This window comes from Pleurodeles waltl, chromosome 11, assembly GCF_031143425.1.
Source record: "Pleurodeles waltl isolate 20211129_DDA chromosome 11, aPleWal1.hap1.20221129, whole genome shotgun sequence".
Lineage (NCBI taxonomy): Eukaryota > Metazoa > Chordata > Amphibia > Caudata > Salamandridae > Pleurodeles > Pleurodeles waltl.
The window spans coordinates 80,567,760-80,590,184 of NC_090450.1; the positions used below are offsets into that span (position 1 = coordinate 80,567,760).

At 45.6% G+C, this 22,425-nt stretch overlaps 1 protein-coding gene across 1 annotated transcript in view; it reads right to left on the reverse strand.

The window, feature by feature from the left end:
- Positions 1-1,022: 1,022 nt before the first annotated feature.
- The window catches only part of LOC138265420 (T-kininogen 1-like), a 96,634-nt gene continuing 75,231 nt past the window's right edge, over positions 1,023-22,425 (reverse strand). Inside the window, exon 10 of the mRNA XM_069213117.1 lies at positions 1,023-1,726. Coding sequence (XP_069069218.1) covers positions 1,085-1,726 — 642 coding nt within the window. The 3' untranslated portion in view covers positions 1,023-1,084. The remainder of the gene's footprint in view (positions 1,727-22,425) is intronic.

The window sequence follows — 22,425 nt, forward strand, 5'->3', positions numbered from 1 at the left end:
ATACCTCACTATGAATGAGCCTCCAGGGAACATGAGTGATAATGAGAAAAGCATGACTGGGTATGTTTTGGTATGTGTGTGTGCGCACAAGTGTGTGTGTGTTGCACATGACTTGTCAGTGTTTGTATTGGGGGCACAATAAATGTTTTTTTATTCTGGATAGCTAATCCAGAAAGAAGGCACTTTGAGACATACAACTATATGTTGTCTCCATATATAATGTGTGTGCACAGGGATGAGGTAGTGTGTCTGTTCTCCTATAGGTAGGGACAAACACAGTTTGGATCCAGATTGTGGAGGTTCAGCTTGATGGGTTAGTTTATTTCACTTAGCAGGAAAAAAGAAGTACAAAGATCTTAAAAATTACAAAAGCAGACACCAATGTGATTGTAGTGTTGTGATGTTCCATTGTACTAAAACATTGAAACAAATAAAAAAATTATACAAGTATTTGGCTGTTGTAAGCCTACCAGTTAGTCATTTTCCCACGCCGCTGCTATCTCTGTTTCAACATTCACTTAGTCCCCGAAAAGCCTGAGATTTAATCTCACTGTGAATTCTCACTTCTATGCTAGATTTAGTATGAGCTTCTTCTGTCCCTTGTTTGTGAATTTGAATTCTGTAGGGGTTGCTTGACTTTATTCTTTAGATTTATGAGACTTCTATCTGTTTTTTCATCTTTTTACCCCCAAAACATTTATGTTTTCTGGCTAGTCACATTGATGTTTATTACGTTCATCTCTTTTTCACCATGCATGATGTATTATGTTCACATCCCAGAAAGGATTGTATAGTAGAGACTACAGGAAAGTGATAAACTATAACATCTAAGCGTGCTCCAGCAAGGGCACGATATTAAGAATCTGTCAGTGTAATCAAAGTGTTATTCTGGTGGATTATTTGAAGGTTTTACTCTAAAAAATGTAAACCATTTAAGAATGATATTTTTGGCTTATATCTTCTAAAGTGTTTGCGCTTTATCAACCATTTGATTTCAACCACATAGTTAGAAAAACTCTGAATTTTTATTTTCAGTACCACATTTATTTGTTTGGAAGAGGCAAACTGTGTTTATTTCTACATGTTATGAGAACATTGACAAGAGATCGTCATCTGAGAAGTCGGTAGCAGTGCCTGGTGATTTTTCCTGCTTCTTCACAGTTTCTGGAGTTGTCTCGTCAAAACCAGCCAGCAAGAGATCCATATCATCAAATGGTTTTTGTGTTGGTGAAGGAGAAGGCTGACTCAATGGTTTGGGGTTCCAGGGTAAACCAGGGCACATTGGGACCGGTGGTTCTGGGAGATCAGGTAGCAGGTCCCCAAAAAGATTTGGAAGGAGACCAGAAATGTCTGGACCCAGAGGGATAATGGGAATACTTGCAACTCCCCCTGCTGTAACTGCTCCCTGTGTAGAAGTACTTAAGGGAGGATCTGTAGTGATCTCCACTGCTGGAATTTCAGCAACTACTTGAGAGGTGGATTTTGGAAGTTGTGCTGATGTAAGTGGTCTCTGAGTATAATGCTCTTGAGATTCTTCTGAAGACTTCTTGTCATCATTATCCTTGCACTTCTTCTTGTTTTTCTTGTCTTTCTTTCCATGAGGATGTTCACATTTATTCCTATGTTTATTCCCATGCCCTTTTCCGTGACCAGGAGGATGCCCCACTTCACGTTTCGATAAGCTCACTCTTCGAAAGGGACTCATACCAGCTATACCTCTTCCTCTCTTAACAGAAATATAACATGTTAGTGCACTTACATTTCCAAACACATGATTATTACATAAATGATAATCTAACAAATGATTTACAAAAGACTGAGGCATAAATCAAACCCCACCTGCTACTGTAGGAAAGTTAGTGATCATTGTGGGTGCACTGGGAAAAGTGGTCAGTCTTTCTTACCCCTTGGTTCAGGTATCAGCCCCAATATAAAACTAAACAAAGACCCAAACACCAATCTCACAAAGCAACTGATTACTTTTAGAGATTCAAATTAAATGAATCCATTAAAAAATCCTCCAATTTCAAACTTCCATATGTAATCAGACAAATTCCGATGAATTTATATATTTAAGAAAAGCCCTCAGAAGATTTTCCACTTTTTCGTGAAAATTCATAATTCATCATCCACATTTGTTCCACCAAAAATGCCTTCAACAAGTAGCCAACCTGTTTCGTCCTGTTCAAGGACTTCTTCAGGGCTACAAAGAGACATATATAAAACATACATAAAATCAACAGTAAATGTTGTGTATTATCAAACATGATGTGAATGTTTTCCCCCCTTTTTGTCCCTAGTTTCTTCACATCATGTTTGATAATACACAACAATTATTCCTGATTTTACTAAATTTATCTATAGATTTTGTATCCTTCCTTCTTTGTTTTTGGGCTGTGCACACTCAGTGGACAAATTTAGCCGTGTGTATAGAAAATACCATTGGTCTAGTAACTGATATTTTATTTATTTATTTTAATTTAATTTTTATTTTTTGAGTATTAATTTATAACAAAAGACAGGAGGAGCTGAAATGTGTCCTGACTCTGGTGAGATCCCTAACCAAAGAGTTGACACCAAAAAGGCGGCCTCCATCAACCTGAGGAAAGGCGGTATGAGGGGAAAGGAGTAAGAACAGATACACACCCTCACCTTCTCTCTGTTGCATCTTAATTATTAATCATTGGACTCTTGCCATATTAAAATGTCAAACGTTTGTTCATGTTATGCCTCCCCGGTCGGAGAATGGGAGAAATTAGCTCTGTAGAAAGCTAAAAAAGGTTCCCACATCCTTTGACATTTAACTGAGCCATTACTACAATCTAAGTCAGAGATTCTCTTCACGGACAATAGGCAATCAGTATGAGTGGGAGGAAATCTAGAAATCCAGTTAATACATATTTTGCGCCGTGCTTTCAACACCAATTTAAAAAAAGGTGTGCCTAAGGTTTCTACAATTTATCATGTATGCTCCTCCCAAATCCCTCATATAATCCAAGTACAATCATTTGGTAGGCTTACCTCTACTCATCTATTTATGATGGATAAAATCATCTTGCCCACTTTTCCCCAGAAAGTTGGACTTTCCGGACACCACCAACAAAAGTGTATATCATCCACACCCTCTAGATCGCACTTTGGGCAGTTGCTGTTCCTTTGAAGTCCTATTCTAGCTAGCCTTCCGGGAGTCCAATAGGCCCTATACATCGTAAACAGGTGATTCCTCCTTAAGGGGGCGGATTTCACCACAGACCAAAGTATATTCATAGATGCCTGCCAAAGATGGGGAAGATCAAGTGCTGGGAGGTCAGATTTCCACACCTCTATGGGTAAAGGAAGAGAAACATCTTCGGCTTGTATTAATGCCCAGTACCATCTTGAGACTTCTTTCTTTAATCTCTGAGTGCCTATAATTTCACTTTCCAAACCCATGACAAGCCCTGCCTCTGGTTCTCCTTGTACCCAGCTTTTAATTTGTATATATTTGAACCTGGATAGCCTAGCATTTGTTGCATCAGATAGGGACTCCCATGGAATCGCAGAGCCCCTTATAAGTATTTGTCCCCATTGTTCAATTCCTACCTCTATCAATGGAGTAGCTAGTGCATCTTGTAACCATTTCGGTGTACCGGGCGAATCCCAAATTGGAGCCAGCTCACTATAGTACGGGATTCCTAATCTCCTTCTCACTGCAAACCATATCCTACAAGCCGTGTTAAGAACTTTTAATCTTACTTTTTTGTAATACCTAGGATGGCCAAATTTATAGAGCAAATGTGCACCCTCCTCCAGAAGGCTCTCTTTTAGTGCCCGCAACCAAAGGATACGTATTCTTTAAAGAATAGTGGTCTAATATTTGCAGTTGAAATGCCCACTAATAAAGCTGGAAATCTGGAAGTGCAATTCCTCCGTCTTACTTCATCGTCCTCAATTTCTTCCAGGCTAATCTTGAATTTTTATGTAACCAAATTAAACTGACTACTTCCCCCTCCAATTTCCGCAGCCAGTCAGCTTTATAAAATAAGGGGAGAATGTTAACTATGAAGGTGAATTTCGGTAAAATCACAATTTTTATTAAATTTGTTCTACCTAAAATAGAGAGTTGTGAATGTGACCATTGGTGGAGAAGCCTCTTAGTTTCCCTAAAAAGATTTCAAAAGTTAAACTGGGACATCTCTGCAAAATCTTTGACCACTTTTACCCCAGATAACAAATTTTATCTTTCTCTAATATACTATCCTGTGGACCATTTCAGGTCATTAACTCAGATTTATCAGCATTGACTGATTAGCCCGAGATTTCTCCAAAACACGTTATAGTTTCAAAAAGTGCTGGAATGGAACATTGAGGATTCTGCGTATAAACCAGGAGGTCATATGCATATAATGCTTCCTTCAGAACCCGGCTTTGGTACTGAAAGGGTATTATTCTCTGGTCAAGTCTAATCCTCCTAGCCAGTGGTTCAATTTATAGATTAAAAAGAAGAGGAGAACGAGGACATCCCTGTCTTGTTCCTCATTCAATTTTAACATGTGGGGGATATGTTACAATTAACAAGAATCCTAGCTGTGGGTGCTTTGTAGATAGCTGTGATTGCCTTAAGGAAGTTATATCCTAAATTACTGCATTTCATTACTGCCTGCAAGAAGAGCCAGCTCACCATGTCAAATGCCTTTGAGGCATCGATTGTTAATGTGGCAAGAGGAATGTTAGTAGTAGCGGCAATATTGATTGCAGAAACTAAATCATAAATCAGATCCCCTAGGTTCTGATTTCTCATAAAGCCTTTCTGATTGTGTGTACCAGGTCACCAATCGCATTGTCCAAACTCCTGCAAAGCACTTGTGCAAAAATGTTATAGTCGTTATTGAGCAATGAAATGGGTCTAAGGCCCTCATTACAACATTGGCGGGCGGCGTTGTATCCGCCGTACGGCCGCTCCCACGGAGGCCATAGGGACATCCCCACTGGGCCGGCGGGGATGTCGGCCGCAACACGGAAACTGGATCCAAATGGAGCCGGCGGTGTCGCGGCGGTGCGACGGGTGCAGTTTCACCCGTCGCGCTTTTCACTGTCTGCTATGCAGACAGTGAAAAGCTCCATGGGCCCCCAGGGGCCCGCGACTCCCCTTTCCACCAGCCTTTTCATGGCGGTTCCTACCCCCATGAAAAGGCTGGCGGGAGGGTGACTCGTAATCCTCTGGGCAGCGCTGCAAGCAGCGCTGCTCTGGGGGATTACAACCGCCGGGACCAATGTGGCGGGAAACCGCCAGTCCCGGTGGTGCGACCGCGGCGCTTCCACGGCAGTCGTAATCCCCTAGTTTATACCGCCAGCCTGTTGGCGGTACAAACTCCAAAACAGCCCTGGCGGTCTTTGACCGCCAGGGTTGTAATGAGGGCCTAGATGGCTCACATCTCCTAGCATCCTTTTGCGGATTTAATATTAGAGTTATAATAGCTTTGTTCCATGAAGTCGAGACCGGGGTAGACTCTATGAATATCCATTTCATCAACTGAGTTAGAACAGCTACCAGTTCTTCTTTCAGGAGTTTGTATGCTTCGGCTGGTATTCCGTCTTGGCCCGGAGCCTTCCCATTTTTCAACCCAGCAATAACCTTATCTACCTCTCCGGTTTGGAACCGTTGATTAAGAATCTGATTCTTATCTAGTTCTAGCCTGGGGAGAGTATCTGCACTTAGCCAATTTTCAATCTCCTCCATCGAAGCCACAGTGTCGTCCCTGTATAATTCTGAGAAAAATTTGACAAAAGCTCCTACATTATCTTGATCTTCTGAAGACATTCTACCCGACTCGTCAATCATTATTCAATTATTATTCCTTTGATAGTATTCCTGGTATTATCACACCTGATTTTCCAAGCTAGTAACCTCCCACAACCTTCGCCAAACTCAAAATGCGCTAATTTACCAACTTCCCATTTACTCCTTAATATTGATTCCAAGAGAACCTCAATTAACTTCCTCTATTCGGTTCTGTAAGTCAACTCGTGTTGTTGCATCCTTAGAGGTGTCTATCTGGGTCTTTAATTTGTGGAGTTTACCCTCCAGGGTCTCTACTGTGGCTTTAATTTCCCATGAATAAAGGTTTTACATGCTTCCCAAACTATGGTTATCGATGCTGAACCTAGATTCTTCTAAAAAAAGTCCTTAGAATCTCTTCAACTTTTGTATAATCTCTTCCTCACCCAGGAGAGATCTATCAAGTGACCATCTGGGATGTGCACAAGGGCCAGTGAGAATAATGTGTATCGGTACGGCTGAATGACCCGAAAGATAACTTGGCTGGTGAGAGGCTCCCACTAGATTATTTCGAAGCCTTATGTCTATCAGGAAGAAGTCAATTCTAGAAGCGTAAGCATATATTTTTTTCCAAAAGATGAACTCCTTAATCCGTCCCATTCTAGTTCGCTAAGGGTCAATCAAGCCAAAATTCTTCATTATGTTGTGTAAACAATTTCTCATCCTGTTTGTGTTGGCAGTTGGTCTGGGGGTGGACCTATCCAGGGTGGGGTTGAGCAAAACATTAAAGTCCCCTTCCAACTATTATCAGATTCTTAGCTCTTGCTGACATCTGCTCATAAAGATCCAAAAGTGGGCCTGGGTCATCCACATTAGGTCCATAATAAGAGACCAGGGTATACTCGACCCCTTCTAGCTTAATGTTTGCCAACAACCACCTCCCCCTAGGGTCAGCACTTACGTCAGTCAAGAGACCTTGAACCTTGTCCTTTACAATAATTGCCATCCCTTTCACATTGCAGGATTGATTAGTACAAGCAAACTGAGTAATCCATCTTTGCGCCTCAAGAATGTTCATCCACTCTTCGTGTCTTAGATGTGTCTCTTGCAGGAGAATAATCTGACTGTCTGATATTTTAAACATTCAAAAAATCTCCTTCTCCTGCTGCTTACTCTGTCTCCATTTACATTCCAAGTAAGAATTTTAAGTTTAAAAGTGACCCTGGACCCCATCATCCTACTCCAGTTCAGGTGTCTGTCACCTGTCCAACCCGAGAATTATGTTAAAGTATAAGGACTCATCTTTTTTTTTCTTCCATCTGCTCCCCACCCAGTGAAAACTTAACCAAATAATTTTGCTACCTGCCGCCCCAACCCTCCCTGGGGAACCCTCCTTTTAACCATAATAGGTGGTTCATCCTACCCTAGAGCCCTGCCACTCCAGGGCCCGCTAGCTCTCCCCTTTTATCTGTTCAGTTAGTGCCATGACTTCTTGGGGATCCCTCATAATATGCATTTTATTTCTCCACATTACTCTCAGGGTAGCAGGGAACCAAGGACTAAAGCTCCTGCATACACTTCCCCAACTTCCATCATAGATCTTGCGTTGCCCTGGACATGTCGGATTTTATTGAGAAAGTCCAACCCTCGTGCTTGAAGCCCCGAAGTTTGAGAGCTTTCATAAGGATCTGCTCCTTTACTCGGTATGAGGCAAAATTAACCAGCACCATTCTGGGTTTATCCCTATTATGATTTCTCTTAAAGGGATGCCGGTGAACTCTCTGTATTTCCAGGTCCAGGTCGATGGAGGCTACTGTGGGGATATGTTCTTTAATTAAAGTTATAATAAGACCTTTAATTTTGACTTCTTCCACTCCCTCTGGAATATTCAAGAATCTAAGGTTGTTCCACCTGCAGATATTCTCTAGGGATTAAAATTTATCTCTCAGATCTTTATTGCTTCGTTTCAAAGCTTGAACTTCATATCTGTTAACCTCCACCTCTGCCTGTAACACTCCAATAGTGGACTCCTTGACCCCTAATCTCTCCGTCAGGTTGGTAATTTTTGCGTCAAGACTATTACAAATCCCCTTAATTTTAGCCTGGTTGAACTCTGATACAGCAAACATGTCTCTCATCTCTTGTCGTAATGACTGTAGTAAAGTATCCATGTGGGCTGTGCTACTTCCTACAACCTCCGCCTCCTGCGGAAATGGCTTTCATGTTTACTATGGAGGTAGACATGTTCTGTTGGGTAAGGGGGCTGATGTAGTCTTGTACCTTAAAAAAGGACCGAAACGAGGGGGTGATTTTCACTCTCCTGGTAGTAAGTCTTGCTATGTCCTCTGTTTGCTTAGTATTTTTTTCAGCTGAGTTTGATTATTTTGGAAAGGCGCCCCTCCGTCAAAAAATAATGGTGGTGATAATGATAAATTGGGGGGCTTACCGTTAACAGTTCACTTATTTCTTGCCCCTGTGCCCGACAATAGGTAAATTGAGGCTAATCGAGGGCCCAAGTGGTCCAAACGAGGCTTGGATAAATATAATTTGTGCCCATGGTTCTGTGTCCTGGCCCCAACCCCCTATGGACACCGGAGGGGTCATGCAAAGATGTTCAACCTGGATGGTCTGGTATGTACAACAAAAAAATCTGAAAATAATCCTGACTACCACTGGTCGAGAAAGACTCAGCAGGCAGCTCCCCTCCCAACTTCTGTTCCAGCCATGGCGGAGCCAGGAATGATCCTGTGCTGACTCTGACCTGGCCGCCCTGGAAGCACAGCCTGGCCGCCGCCCTTCTGTTCCGGCGGACCAGCCAAGCTGCCTGAAGCCAGCACGAGGGGAACGACGAAAGAGAGCACGGCACAGCTTCAGCCCGCCTGGAGGGATCCCTCTGCCTTGGGACACCCATCTGACGCGGGATCTCAGGAACACAAATCTATGTGGTCGGAGGCCGGGAGAACTCCTCATCCATCCCGGAAAGGTAGGAGACCAAGCGAGCGAGCGAAGGGCAGAGACCCGCGGCCAGCGCACCTAGCTGGCTGCCATGTTCCCTGTCGTAACTGATATTTTATCTCCCCTTTTGAAAAGAGGACAATAAGGATCAAGGCGTTTATGGTTGCCTTGCTCTGCCTCTAGAAGTATGTGACACTACTAAAGCCATCTCCTCTCAGCTGGCCTTTAGGGAAGTCATTATAGCTTTGATTTTTCCACTTTGGATGGCTTTTATCATTTGCTTTCCTATTGCAAGTAGCCCCATAGTAACAGAGCTCTGTATAAACAGAAATCGTGCAACCTTTCATCTTGTCTGATGGATGATTGGGTGTTTGAGCAAAACTATGACTGACAGGGACCATAATGTGGTAGGAGTTTGGAGGTTCAGTGTGATCTCCATTGAGACTGTCCTCCTATGAATTCGGAGTCTGTCTTTGGAGGCTGCTTTCTGGTTTTCCAGTCTCCACCCCTTCGAATTACTTTACTTTCTGAACCAAAAGCTTGGAGGAATTCCAAATCTTCTATGAGTAGTCTAGTTCTGGATACAGCTAACTGATACATGTTCCATGTTCCAGCTAGTGTTTTCAAGCATCAAGAAGGACATTATCCCAAGACTCCTTCTGGAAGATTTACAGTCTATGCTAGAACTGTAGCAAGGCACAGGGGACCCATATGCAGCTGCAGTCAGAAATTACTTTAGCCTTGGTATCGGATTAGGCAACTGCCAAAAAATGGAAAGACATGGTCTCCCTCCAGAATAGGGAGTGGGAATCTGAAACTAAGGTTCAGCCATCTGGGAAAAATGTTATGTCAGGATGGGCATGTCTTGAAATCTATACATCCATACTATGGTACGTGGGCGGTTACCATGCCTTGAATTTATACTATTTGTATTCATCTTTTGATTTCATGGCTTTGATTTTCCTCTAAATAATTTTCTACAAGAAATGTTTATGAAGAAACACACATAGATTACAATTGTGATTATTAATTTCCTTAAAATGGCTTCAATTTAATTATAAATAAGTTCATGTGTACATTTTCGTGGCCCTGATAAAGCAACTTGTGCTGTGAAACACGTGTGGGCCTGAATTAGGAAAACTACCTGAGAGAAATAAAATCAAATGAAGCAATCTTTAATTTGACTTCAACTTTTGTGGAACTGAAGCCTATTATTTTTTTACCTCAAGAACTTGTCTATGTGTTTGACTTCTAATGCGGGAGTTCAGGGTTCGAATCTATAGTGTTTTTGAGGTCCAGGTGTCTCAGCTTTATGCTCAACCCCCATGTATTCCGCTCTCTCCTTAGTGGGGATTTAGTTGTTGGCACAATAAACTCTAGGTATGTCTTAACGTGAGCCAATAGAGTTCACGCACTGTTGGTGTGATTTGGTCAAATTTGTTATGGAAGGTAACAAGCTTATCTGCCAAGTGGTTTTTGAGGGGCCCTAACCATGATTTCTGAAATCTAACGTGGCAGTGATCAAGGAGTACACCTGTGGTGGAGGACAAACATTGATACTTGGATCATTGAATAAGTCCATAACATATTCCTTAGTTCAGTGGTTCCCAAACTGTGGTCCGGGGACGCCTAGGGGTCCACAAAGCCTCCTCAGGGGGCCCGTGACTGTTAGACCTGGCATCCTTGGTGTGGTCTCCCCTAACTTTTTGCTTCTGCTTCCCAGGTTGCTGCTTTGTGCTGGACTCTGTTTTTTCTCTTTTTGTTACTCTGGGCACTTTACCACTGCTGACCAGTGCTAAAGTGCAAGTGCTCCCTATGTGAAATTGTAGGTGTAATTGGCTTTTTCATGATTTGCATATTTGATTTAGTAATAAGTCCCTAGTAAAGTGCAATAGAGGTGCTGAGGGCATGTAAATCAAACGCTACTAGTAGGCCTGCAGCACTGATTGTGCCACCCATCTGAGTAGCCCTGTAAACATGGCTCAGACCTGCCACTGCAGTGTCTGCGTGTGCAGTTTTAAACTTCCAATTCGACTCAGCAAGTGTGCCCTTTTGCCAGGCCTAAACCTTCCCTTTCACCCCTAAGGTAGGCCCTAGGCAGCCCCATGGGCAGGGTGCAGTGTATGTTAAAGTTGAGACATGTACTGATGTGTTTTACATGTCCTAACAGTGAAATACTACCAAATCCGGTTTTCACTGTTGCAAGGCCTATCTCTCTCATAGGTTAACATGGGGGCTGCCTTTGAATATCCTTAAAGTACAGTTTCCCTTTGAGAGCAGATGTAAATTTGGAGTTTTAGTTTGAAAAGGCCACTTTTAGAAAGTAGCCATTTTCTTACTTAAACCTTTCTGTGACTCTGCCTGTTTGTGGATTTCCTGTCTGGGTTAGACTGACAGTTGGGCTTTGTGAATCTCCTCTATACAGTGACACAAAGGGAGCTGGGGTGTAGCCTGCATATCCTGATGAGCCATCTGGGCTAGAGTTCAGGGAGGAGTGGTCACTTACACCTGACTGGGCTGTGCCTGTCCTCACACAATGCAGTGTTTAACACCCTGGTGTGTATCTGGGGCCTGGCATGGGCAAGGCAGGATCCTGTAAACAACAAAGACTTTTCTTTGAAGTTGGGCAACTTCAAAGGCAGAAAGGGGTATAAGTAGTGGACCCAAAACCCCAGGCTTTAGATTTCTTCAAGATTTGCTTCTGGAACTAAGAGAAACATCTGCCAAGGAGCTGAAGAGCTGAGGAGAAGTGCTGCCCCTGCCTGTGCTTTGTTGGGCTTTTTTGCAGTTGCTGTTTCTGCCTGTGAAAGGGGACAAAGACTGGACTTTGTGGTATATTCCTGCTTGAGAAGAATCTTCAAGTGCTTGGACTGAGCTTGCCCCCTGTTCTGAAGTTTCAGGGCCATCAAAGACTTTCCTTACCAACACCTGGACTCTCTACTGAGATTCCTGCACTGCCAAGTGGTGCCTGATCCATGGGCCCAATAAGGGAAAAGCTGATGGCAAAAACATGAAACACCGAGTAAATGGACTTTGGACGACTGCGGACTGACACCGCTGCAGAGTCATTTTGTAGTGTTTTCACTGTATTACTGAGTGTGCTGGTGCAAATACTTTACACATTGTCCCTGCGTTAAGCCTTTCTTCTTGTGCCAAGCTACCAAGCGGGTGAGCGGGGGTTAACCAGGTGTGCTTCACCTTTTTTTAGCAACACAAAAGGATGAGGGTCAAGACTGATTTGCATATGGCTGGGTCCAAACGGGTGGCATAGTGAGCAAAAGAAAGATGGATTAAACCCAGATCTGTGACTGGGGGCGAGTGTTTGCATTGTTCAGCACTCCGTCCATCATCCTTTTGTGTTGCTAGTGTTTCTCCTTTTCCCTGAATAGAGTGAGGGTCCTTGCTTGGACACAGGGCAACCTGACTGCCAACCAAAGTCCCCATTTGTAACATTGGTGATCAGTGGTAAGGAATGGACTTGTATTGGTACTTGATGTACATTGATTAAGTGTAAAATACTATTTTCAGTGCAGACCATTACCTAACCACATACTACTTGTTTTTGTGATTTTGCCCTTTCTCTTTTTGGACTTCATCTGCTTCCAAAGTTTGTTTTTTGAACTTTTCATTGGGAACTCTTTGTTCTGCCTTGAAACTTTGCACTGTTTGACTTGCCATCATGTCTCAATCTGGAGATGCACCAGCTGGAGCTGTTTTTGAGTTTGAAAAGCTGGAGAGTTATAAAGTTGCTCAACTGAAACAGTTCAGTAAGGATCTTGCCCATCCCATTAGGAGCTCCGCCAAGAAGGAGGAGCTGAAAAAGGCACTGAGGGCCTGGGTGACAGCCAAGGAGGTTGGGGGGCACACAGAGGAGATGATTAAGGGCGAGGAGTTGCAAGTCAGCCATGAGGGTGTAGTAGAGGTACATGTTCTGCCTTGGTGGAGGGTCTCCAGGGCAGGTAGCAGTGTGTCCTCTAAGGGTCTGACTCCTGAAGAGTTGCAGGACAGACAGGCAGAGAGGGTGCACCTGTTTGAACTAGAGAAGCTTAAGATGGAGAGGGAGATGGAAGAGAGGAAGATGGCCATTGAGAAGAAAAAGATGCTCTTGGCTCATGAGCTTAGTTTGAGGGAACTATATCAGAGGAGCCAGTCTAGAAGGGATGGTGGCAGCAGTCCCACAGTGCAGCCTGAGAGGAGGGTGCACATTCCCAAAGACCTAGTGTAGGAGGCTGGCCTGGCTTATAGTGGGTACCAAGGGTACTTACACTCTGTGCCAGGTCCAGTTATCCCTTATTAGTGTAGAAGAGGTGTTTCTAGCAGCTTAGGCTGATAGAAGGTAGCTATGGCAAAGCAGCTAAGGCTGAACTAGGAGACATGTAAAGCTCCTACTATACCACTGGTGTCATATGCACAATATCATAAGAAAACACAATATACAGAAGTACTAAAATTAAAGGTACTTTATTTTTATGACAATGTGCCAAAAGTATCAGTGAGTACCCTCAGTATGAGGATAAGTTATATACACAAGATATATGTACACAAACCAAAATTATGCAGGTAGTAGCAAGAAGAAGTAATGCAAGCAATGTAAAGTTACAGTAGATTGCAATAGGAGCACATAGGTATAGGGGCAACACAAACCATATACTCCAAAAGTGGAATGCAAACCACGAATGGACCCAAAACCTATGTGAGCTTGTAGAGGGTCGCTGGGACTGTAAGAAAACAATGAGGGTTAGAAAAATAGCCCACCCCAAGACCCTGAAAAGTAGGTGTAAAGTGCACCTGCTACCCCCAGAGAGCACAGAAGTTGTGATAGGGGGATTCTGCAGGAAGAACAAACACCAGCAATACAACAACAGTGGATTTCCGGACCTGAGTACCTGTAAGAGAAGGGGACCAAGTCCAATAGTCGCGACAGTGTCGAGAGTGGGCAGGAGCCCAGGAAATGCCAGCTGAGGGTGCAAGGAAGCTGCCATCTGTTGGAAGAAGCTTGGAGTTCTGCAAGAAAGAAGAGGACTAGGAACTTCCCCTTTGGAGGATGGATGTCCCACGTTGTGAAGAAGCTTGCAGAGGTGTTCCCACGCAGAAAGACCGCAAACAAGCCTTGCTAGCTGCAAGGGTCGCGGTTAGGGTTTTTGGGTGCTGCTGTGGCCCAGGAGGGAGCAGGATGTCGCCACTTGGATGAGGAGGCAGAGGGGGCACCCAGCAAGTCAGGGAGCCCTCACAGAAGCAGGCAGCACCCGCAGAGGTACCCGGACAGGTACTTGGAAGAGGAGTGAACCGGAGATCACCCGAAGTCACAAAAGGGAGTCCCACGACGCCGGAGGGCAACTCAGAAGGTTGTGCACTGCAGGATGGAGTGTCGGGGACCCAGGCTTGGCTGTGCACAAAGGAAATCCTGGAAGAGTGCACAGGAGCCGGAGCAGCTGCAAATCATGCGGTACCCAGCAATGCAGTCTAGCGTGGGGAGGCAAGGACTTACCTCCACCAGACTTGGACTGAAGAGTCACTGGACTGTGGGAGTCACTTGGACAGAGTTGCTGAGTTCCAGGGACCACGCTTGTCATGCTGAGAGGGGACCCAGAGGACCGGTGATGCAGTCTTTTGGTGCCTGCGGTTGCATGGGGAAGATTCCGTCGACCCACGGGAGATTTCTTCAGAGCTCCTGGTGCAGAGAGGAGGCAGGCCACCCCCAGAGCATGCAACACCTGGAAACAGTCCAGAAAGCCGGCAGGATGAAGCGGTACAAGGTTGCTAGTAGTCGTCTTGCTACTTTGTTGTGGTTTTGCAGGTGTCCTGAGCAGTCAGCGGTCGATCCTTTGGCAGAAGATGAAGTGGGAGATGCAGAGGAACTCTGATGAGCTCTTGCATTCGTTATCTGGTGAGATCCCCAAAGCAGAGACCCTAAATAGCCAGAAAAGGAGGTTTGGCTACCTAGGAAGGAGGATTGGCTGCTAAAAGAGTTAAGAGCCTATCTGACGTCACCTGCTGGCACTGGCCACTCACAGCAGTCCAGTGTGCCAGCAACACCTCTGAATCCAAGATGGCAGAGGTCTGGGGCACACTGGAGGAGCTCTGGGCACCTCCCCTGGGAGGTGCAGGTCAGGGGAGTGGTCACGCCCCTTTCCTTTGTCCAGTTTCGCACCAGAGCAAGGCTGGGGGATCCCTGAACCGGTGTAGACTGGCTTATGCAGAGATCAGCAGCATCTGTCCCCATCAAAGCATTTCCAGAGGCTGGGGGAGGCTACTCCTCCCCAGCCTTTCTCATCTTTTCCAAAGGGAGAGTGTGTAACACCCTCTCTCTGAGGAAGTCCTTTGTTCTTCCTTCCTGGGCCAGGGCTGCCTGGGCCGCAGGGGGGCAGAAACCTGTCTGAGGGGTTGGCAGCAGCTGCAGTGAAACCCCAGAAAGGCAGTTTGGCGGTACCCGGGTTCTGTGCTAGAGACCCGGAGGATCATGGAATTGTCTCCCCAATACCAGAATGGTATTATGGTGACAATTCCATGATCTTAGACATGTTACATGGCCATGTTCGGAGTTACCATTGTGACGCTACACATAGGTGGTGCCCTATGTGTAGGGCACACGTGTAATGGTGTCCCCGCACTCACAAAGTCCGGGGAAATTGCCCTGAACAATGTGGGGGCACCTTGGCTAGTGCCAGGGTGCCCACACACTAAGTAACTTGGCACCCAACCTTCACCAGGTGAAGGTTAGACATATAGGTGACTTATAAGTTACTTATATGCAGTGTAAAATGGCTGTGAAATAATGTGGGCATTATTTCACTCAGGCTGCAGTGGCAGGCCTGTGTAAGAATTGTCAGAGCTCCCTATGGGTGGCAAAAGAAATGCTGCAGCACATAGGGATCTCCTGGAACCCCAATACCCTGGGTACCTCAGTACCATATACTAGGGAATTATATGGGTGTACCAGTATGCCAATGTGAATTGGTAAATTTAGTCACTAGCCTGTTAGTGACAAATTTGGAAGTAAAGAGAGAGCATAACCACTGAGGTTCTGGTTAGCAGAGCCTCAGTGAGACAGTTAGGCATCACACAGGGAACACATACAGGGCACATACTTATGAGCACTGGGGCCCTGCCTGGCAGGGTCTCAGTGACACATGGACTAAAACAACATACATACAGTGAAATATGGGGGTAACATGCCAGGCACGATGGTACTTTCCTACACCTAGTGACGGGTTATAAGAGGGAGGATGATATCTACTTGTGGTTTAAGGGGTATCAGCCTGCTCTCCACATGAATATGGTCCCTGAAGCACATGGGGGGGGGGGGGTGGGACTGTGGAAGCACTTCTAGGTAGAAGGGAGAGACATCTTGACATTCTTAGGAGATCCTCAGGGACTCACCTACACTATCATGAAGGACTCCCTACTCACAAGGTATGGTCTCACCCTGGAGCAGTATAGTCTTTGTTTTCTAGTGCTGCACCAGCACCTGATTGACAGCAAGCTGACTGACCCCGGGAAGCTTGTGCAGGAAGTGGACCATTGGGAGTGCACTGGTGTCCAAAAGAGGTATGGGGGAGAGCACGCCATGGGTGTGCAGGGTCCCTCTCAAAAGAATGGGGGGGAGTAAGGGGAGTTCTCTAAATGGCCCCAACCTAGTTCCCAGGGTAAGCATTCCCAGCCCCCAATTGAGAAGAAGCCATGGTTTTCTAAAGGGAAACCTGCAGAGGGGGTCCTCGCAAGTGTAATGCATGTGACCAGGTGGGTCATGTGAGGGGTGACCCCTTTTGTCCCAAGTGGACACCGGCACCCACTGGTGCTCAGTCACAGGGTTTGGCAAGTGTAGCGCTTGGGGAGGAGTTGGTTCCAGATGTGTGGGAGCCAGCTGAGATGACTCTTGTCCTACTAGGGACAGTGAGCTGGTCGAGTACCCTGGTGCCTGAGAACACTAAAAAGTACAGGCAATGGGTGACCACCCAAGGACAGAGGGTGGAGCCTCTGAGAGGCACAGGAGCCAGTGTGACCACTGTGAGAAGTCACCTAGTGTCTGAAAAGCAGATAGATCCCCATGTACTTCACCAAGTAGTTGTGGTAAACAACACAGAGCACCTGTGCAGAGTGGCGCTGGTTCCCTTTGAATGGGGGGTGGGGTCTCAGGTGCCTGGAGAGTAGCTGTGAGTCCAACCATGACTGTAGATTGTCTGCTCGGCAATGACCTGGAGGATTCCCCTTGGAAGGAGGTGGAATACAGGTCTCACTTGGAGATGTTGGGTCTGCTTGGGTGGGTGCCTGTGACCAACCAGTTAATGGCAGCCGGTCAGGGCGATCAGAACACTCTGGAGCCTGAAAGAGTGGCTCAGGTGTCTGCCAGAAGGAGGAAAGGCAAGGCAAACGGGAAACTCGCTCCAGAAGTTCCCTCGGTCCGGGAGGAGGCTGAACCTGAGGGGGAAACCTGGAGCCTGCAGGGGAACTGGTGGCTGAACTGGGGGTGGCCCCTGAACTGACACAGTGGCAGTAGGAAGAAGGACCCACCAGGGAAGCATTCTGTGAGGCACAGAACACATGCCCTACTCTGGAGGGTCTGCAGCAGCAGGCTGAAGACTAGGCGTCTGGCAAGGGAGTCTGGTTCACATCTGATTTATTGGGAGGATGGCCTCCTACATAGTAGCCTAAGGTTGCTGAGCCTGGGTCAGCCCCTGTGCTGGTGGTATCCCAGTGCTTCAGAGCCTTCCTAGTGGGGCTGGCTCATGATGTGCCTTTATCTGGACATTTGGGGCCGGTCAAGACCTTTGAACGGCTTGTCACCCACTTCAACTGGCTCCAAATTCACAGGCACTCAGATGCACACTGTAGGTCTTTCCAAACTTGTCAGGCAAGTGGCAAGGGTGGGGGGGATGTAAGACTCCCCTCCAACCTTTAACTGTGGTCAGCACCCCCATTTGAAAGGGTTGGTAGTGACATTGTGGGGCCTCTGAATCCCAAGACAGCCATGGGCAACAGGTCTGGTGGACCATGCCCCCCAGATCCCAAAAGCCATTCTTTTGAGGTCAATAACCTCCCCTGTGGTGGGACATGCACTGATAGGGGTTTTTACCTGCATGGGGTTCTCAAAGGAAGTGTAGTCTCCGATAGGGGTACCAACTTCATATCTACACATATGAAGTCTCTATGGAAGGAGTGTGGGGTAACCTACCAGTTTACCACACCTTACCATCCCCAAGGAAATGGTCTGGTTTAGAGATTCAACTGCACCTTGAATGGCATGATTATGGGGGAAAAATCCTGAACAACGAGTCGTGAACCACAAAGTCGTGGAAAACGAAAACAAAACAACAACTTCCTTGTTTTAGGGCCTTAACCACGCATGTATGAACACGTACATGCGTGGTTAAGGCACAGAAGAAGGGAGTTGACGCAATCAAGGAGGAGGTAAGTTGGGCTGGGACTGGAGCTGTTTTTTTGGGGGTGGGGTGGGGGGCTCTGGGTGATTAGGGTTTAGGGGGAAGAGGGGGATCAGGGTTTAGGTTTTAGGAGTGGGTTGGGGGTTGGGGTGCTTTAGGTTTTAGGGGTTGTGGTAATTTTGGGGGTGGAGGGTTGGGGTGGTTGGTGGGGTGGGGGGGTCACGGTAATTTTTAGGGGTGGGGGTCAGGGGGACGCATGGTGGAACCATGCATGCTGATCACTAATGCCTTTACCAGGAATGCCTTTACAACAAAAAATCGTTGTTAAGGCATTCGTGGTAAAGGCATTAGTGATAACAACAAGGTTGTTGTTCCGACCTCGTTGTTCAGGCATGGGTGGTTGAAGTACTCGTTGTTTCGACATATAACCAATTATGGGCCTGTCAGAGCCATTTAGGTGTAAGTGGGACATCCTCTTGCCATGCCTTCTGTTCGCCTACAGGGAGGTGCCACAAAAGGGTCTTGGATTTATCCCTTTTTAGTTGCTGTATGGCCACCCTGTCAGGGGACGTTTGAGTCTGGTTAGGGAAGGCTTGGAGAAAGCCTCCAGTAAGCCCCCCCCAGGATGTATTCAGTTACATGCTGGCTCTTAGGAACCAGACTTCCCACTTCAGGAAGCTCGCTCAAGAGAACCTGAAAGCAAGCCAGGAAGATATGAAGAGCTGGTATGACCAGAATGCCACTCTGGTTGAGTTTCAGCCTGGCCAGAAAGTGTGGAGCCTCGCGCTCTCCAGGATGGGCTGGACCTTTAGAAGTGGTGGAGTGCAAAAGTAATGTCACCTATCTGGTGAACTTGTGGTCTCCTAGGACCCCTTTGAGGGTCCTACATGTGAACTGTCTTAAGCCTCATTTTGAGAGGACAGAGGTGACAATGCTCCTAGCAACAGATGATGGGGTGGAGGAAGAGAGTGAGCCTCTTCCTCACCTCCTATCTGCTAAGGAAAAAGATGGGTCCGTGGAGGGTGTGAACTTCTCTCCCTCTCTGACTCCAGAACAACAGAGGGACTGTTGCCAGGTGTTGGGACAGTTTGCCTCATTGTTCTCCTTGATCCCAGGGGTCACTCATTTTTGTTCACATGATGTGGACACTGGGGACAGTCCTCCTGTGAAACATAAGGTTTACAGAGTGACTGACAAGGTGAGGGCCAACATTAAGGATGAGGTATCCAAAATGTTAGCTCTTGGAGTTATTGAGTTTTCCAGTAGCCCCTAGGCCAGTCCTATGGTCTTGGTCCCAAAAGCTGCTGTTCCTGGTGCCACTCCAGAACTCAGGATCTGTGTGGACTACCGGGGTCTCAATGTGGTCAATAAGACTGACACACATCCCATCTCCCGAGCTGATGAGCTCATTGATCAGTTAGGATAGTGGGGAGTGGCCAGGTGTCACCCCTACAGCCAAAGATTGATACCATTCTGGCTTGAGAGCCCCCCAAGACCCAGACTGAGGTGAGAGCCTTTTTAGGTCTTACAGGCTACTGGAGGAGATTTGTTAAGGGGGATGGCACCATTGTTGCTCCCATAACAGAGTTAACCTCCAAGAAGCAACCAAAAAAAGTGATCTGGCCTGGGTCTTGCCAGGCAGCTTTTGATACCCTAAAGGCAGCCATATGCACAGCATCTGTGCTGAGGGCACCTGACTTCTCTCAAGAATTTGTTGTGCAGACTGATGCTTCAGAGCATGGTATAGGTGCAGTGTTGTCACAGCTAAATGAAGAGGGCCCAGATCAACCTGTGGGCTTCATCAGTAGGTGGTTACTTCCCAGTGAACGTAGGTGGAGTGCAATTGAGCGTGAAGCTTTTGCTGTGGTCTGGGCACAGAAGAAGCTAAGACCCTACTTGTTTGGGACTCACTTCCGGGTTCAGACCGACCTCAGGCCCCTCAGATGGTTAATGCAGATGAGGGGTGAGAATCCAATACTGCTGAAGTAGTCCACTTTCCTACAGGGGACAGACTTTACGGTGGAACACTGCCCTGGAATAGAACACTCCAGTGCTAATGGTCTGTCCAGATTCTTCTGCTTTAGTGAAGAGAACTCACATGAGTTTGGGTAGTTCTCCTCACTTTCAGCTGGGGGGGACACGTGTTAGACCTGGCATCCTGAGTGTGGTCTACCCTAACCTTTTGCCTCTGCTTCCCAATTCTGCATTTGGGCAAGGCTGACTCAGTGTTATTTGAAATGAGACTGGCATTGTTGTTCTGTCCCCTACATTCCCCTATCTTCTTCTCATGCACACTAGAGTGTTTTATGCAGCCGAAGAGCAATTTAAAATGAACCTTCATAGGTAGTCCATGCTGAAGCAGCCAATAGGGTGAATGGTGAGAGTTTCAGCTCTAAAAGCCTAGTCCTGGTGACACTTAAGTAGAGGTGTGCTACTGCTAAGCCTATGGCACCCTGTGGCGGACTCTTCCCTGAACTTTAATGAAGTTTTCTCCCCGTGGTGCTTGGCAAGCTCTCCCTCCACATGCCCTCTTCAGCTGCATACCACAGGTAATCTATGTGTTATGGAGATTTCTAACTCTGCTGTCTTCACTGTTATCTTCAGCCCATCCAACTGATCTGTGACCTGCGTCGTGAAACACGTGTTGGCCTGAACTAGGAAAACTACCTGAGAGAAATAAAATCAAATAAAGCAATCTTTTATTTAACTTCAACTTTTGTGGAATTGAAGTCTATTATTTTTTTACCTCAAAAACCTGTCTTTGTTATAATATTTTTGAGGTCCAGGTGTCTCATCTTTATGCTCAACCTCCGCATCCCTCTCTCTGCTTAATGGGATTTAAGCATAATAAACTCTAGGTATGTCTTAATGTAAGCCAATTGAGTTCATGAACTGTTAGTCTGATTTGGTCAAATTTGTTATGGAAGGTGACAAGCTTATCTGCCAAGTGGTTTTTGAGGGGCCCTAGCCAGGATTTCTGAAATCTAACTTGGCAGTGATCAAGGAGAATACCTGTGGTGGAGGTCAAACATTGATACTTGGATCGTTGAATAAGTCCATAACAAATTCCTTAGTTCAGTGGTTCCCAGCCTGTGGTCCAGGGACCCCTAGCGGTCTGCAAAGCCTCCCCAGGGGGTCCGTGAAAATGTAATAATATTATCAGATTTGTTCTTCAGCTTTCAGCAATGACTCATTTGGGGGGTCCACTGATTCCAATAATGATTCAGTGGGGGTCCCCAGGTTCCAGAACTGATAAAGTGGGGGTCCACTAAAGTCAAAAGGTTGGGAACCACTGCCTTAGTTCTTTTCAGCAGAGTGAGCTGCTGATAAACAGGAGAAATATGGAGGAATGTATTTTCTGCCTAGACATAATAATAGCAACCTTTCTTTTCCCTACTAAAAGAATACATTTACAAATTATTTGCTTTGTTAGAAGTCGATCCTGAAGCATCTTCTTCATCTCCGTTAAATCTTTGGAAGGCCACAGAGTGTCACTTGCTACTCTATCAGTAGCCCATCAGACATCACCAGCATAAGGCTTCAGTGACTATTAAACCAACTAATGCCTGCTCAAAAATGTTATTTTTACATTTGACAAGAATTTGGTGGCTGCTCATTATCTGTTTCCTCAAAGAAATGTCCTGATATTGAGGCAATGTCACTGCTCTTTGATTCCTAGCTGTTCAAAATAGCCTAAAGAACTAAGGGCGTTATGAGGTGTGTGAAATTTGCGTGACTTGCTTTCACGTCAAAAAACAAAATTACAGCAAAATGATGCAAGATATACATAGTAATCAAAAATGCGAATCTGTCATTCCATGCTATATTTGAAAGCGAAATACCGTTTGAAGTCAATTTTTGATGCAAGGATGCATTGAAACAAAAGTTCCATGAGCAAAAGCCGTTAGTTGTAAATTAGTGGCATAATTTTAGGCATTTCCCATAATAGTCGTAATGCAAAATTCTCAAAATTGCAATTAAAATCTTGCCCTTGTCTATGAGATTTAGTTTTCCAGTGCTAGGGACGTTGAAATCTGTTCACTTTTTTCAAGGTTTGCTTAAATGTTTGTTTCCAATTACAGCTACTTTACTTCCCACTTCTAAGTACATTATTTAAAAAAAAAAAACTTTGAATTAAAATTTAAATTAGAATTAATAGGTTTGAACATCCCATCATTTATGTTAACCCTGTTTATTGTGTCCTCAACTTATGTACTGATCCTCTGCCCGTATGAGAGAGTCCTTAAGTATAGACCACAAAACTATACAAGGCAACGGGAGCCTTCTATAATCCTGGTGGCATGCATGGAAATCTGATGGGGTCAGTGGCCT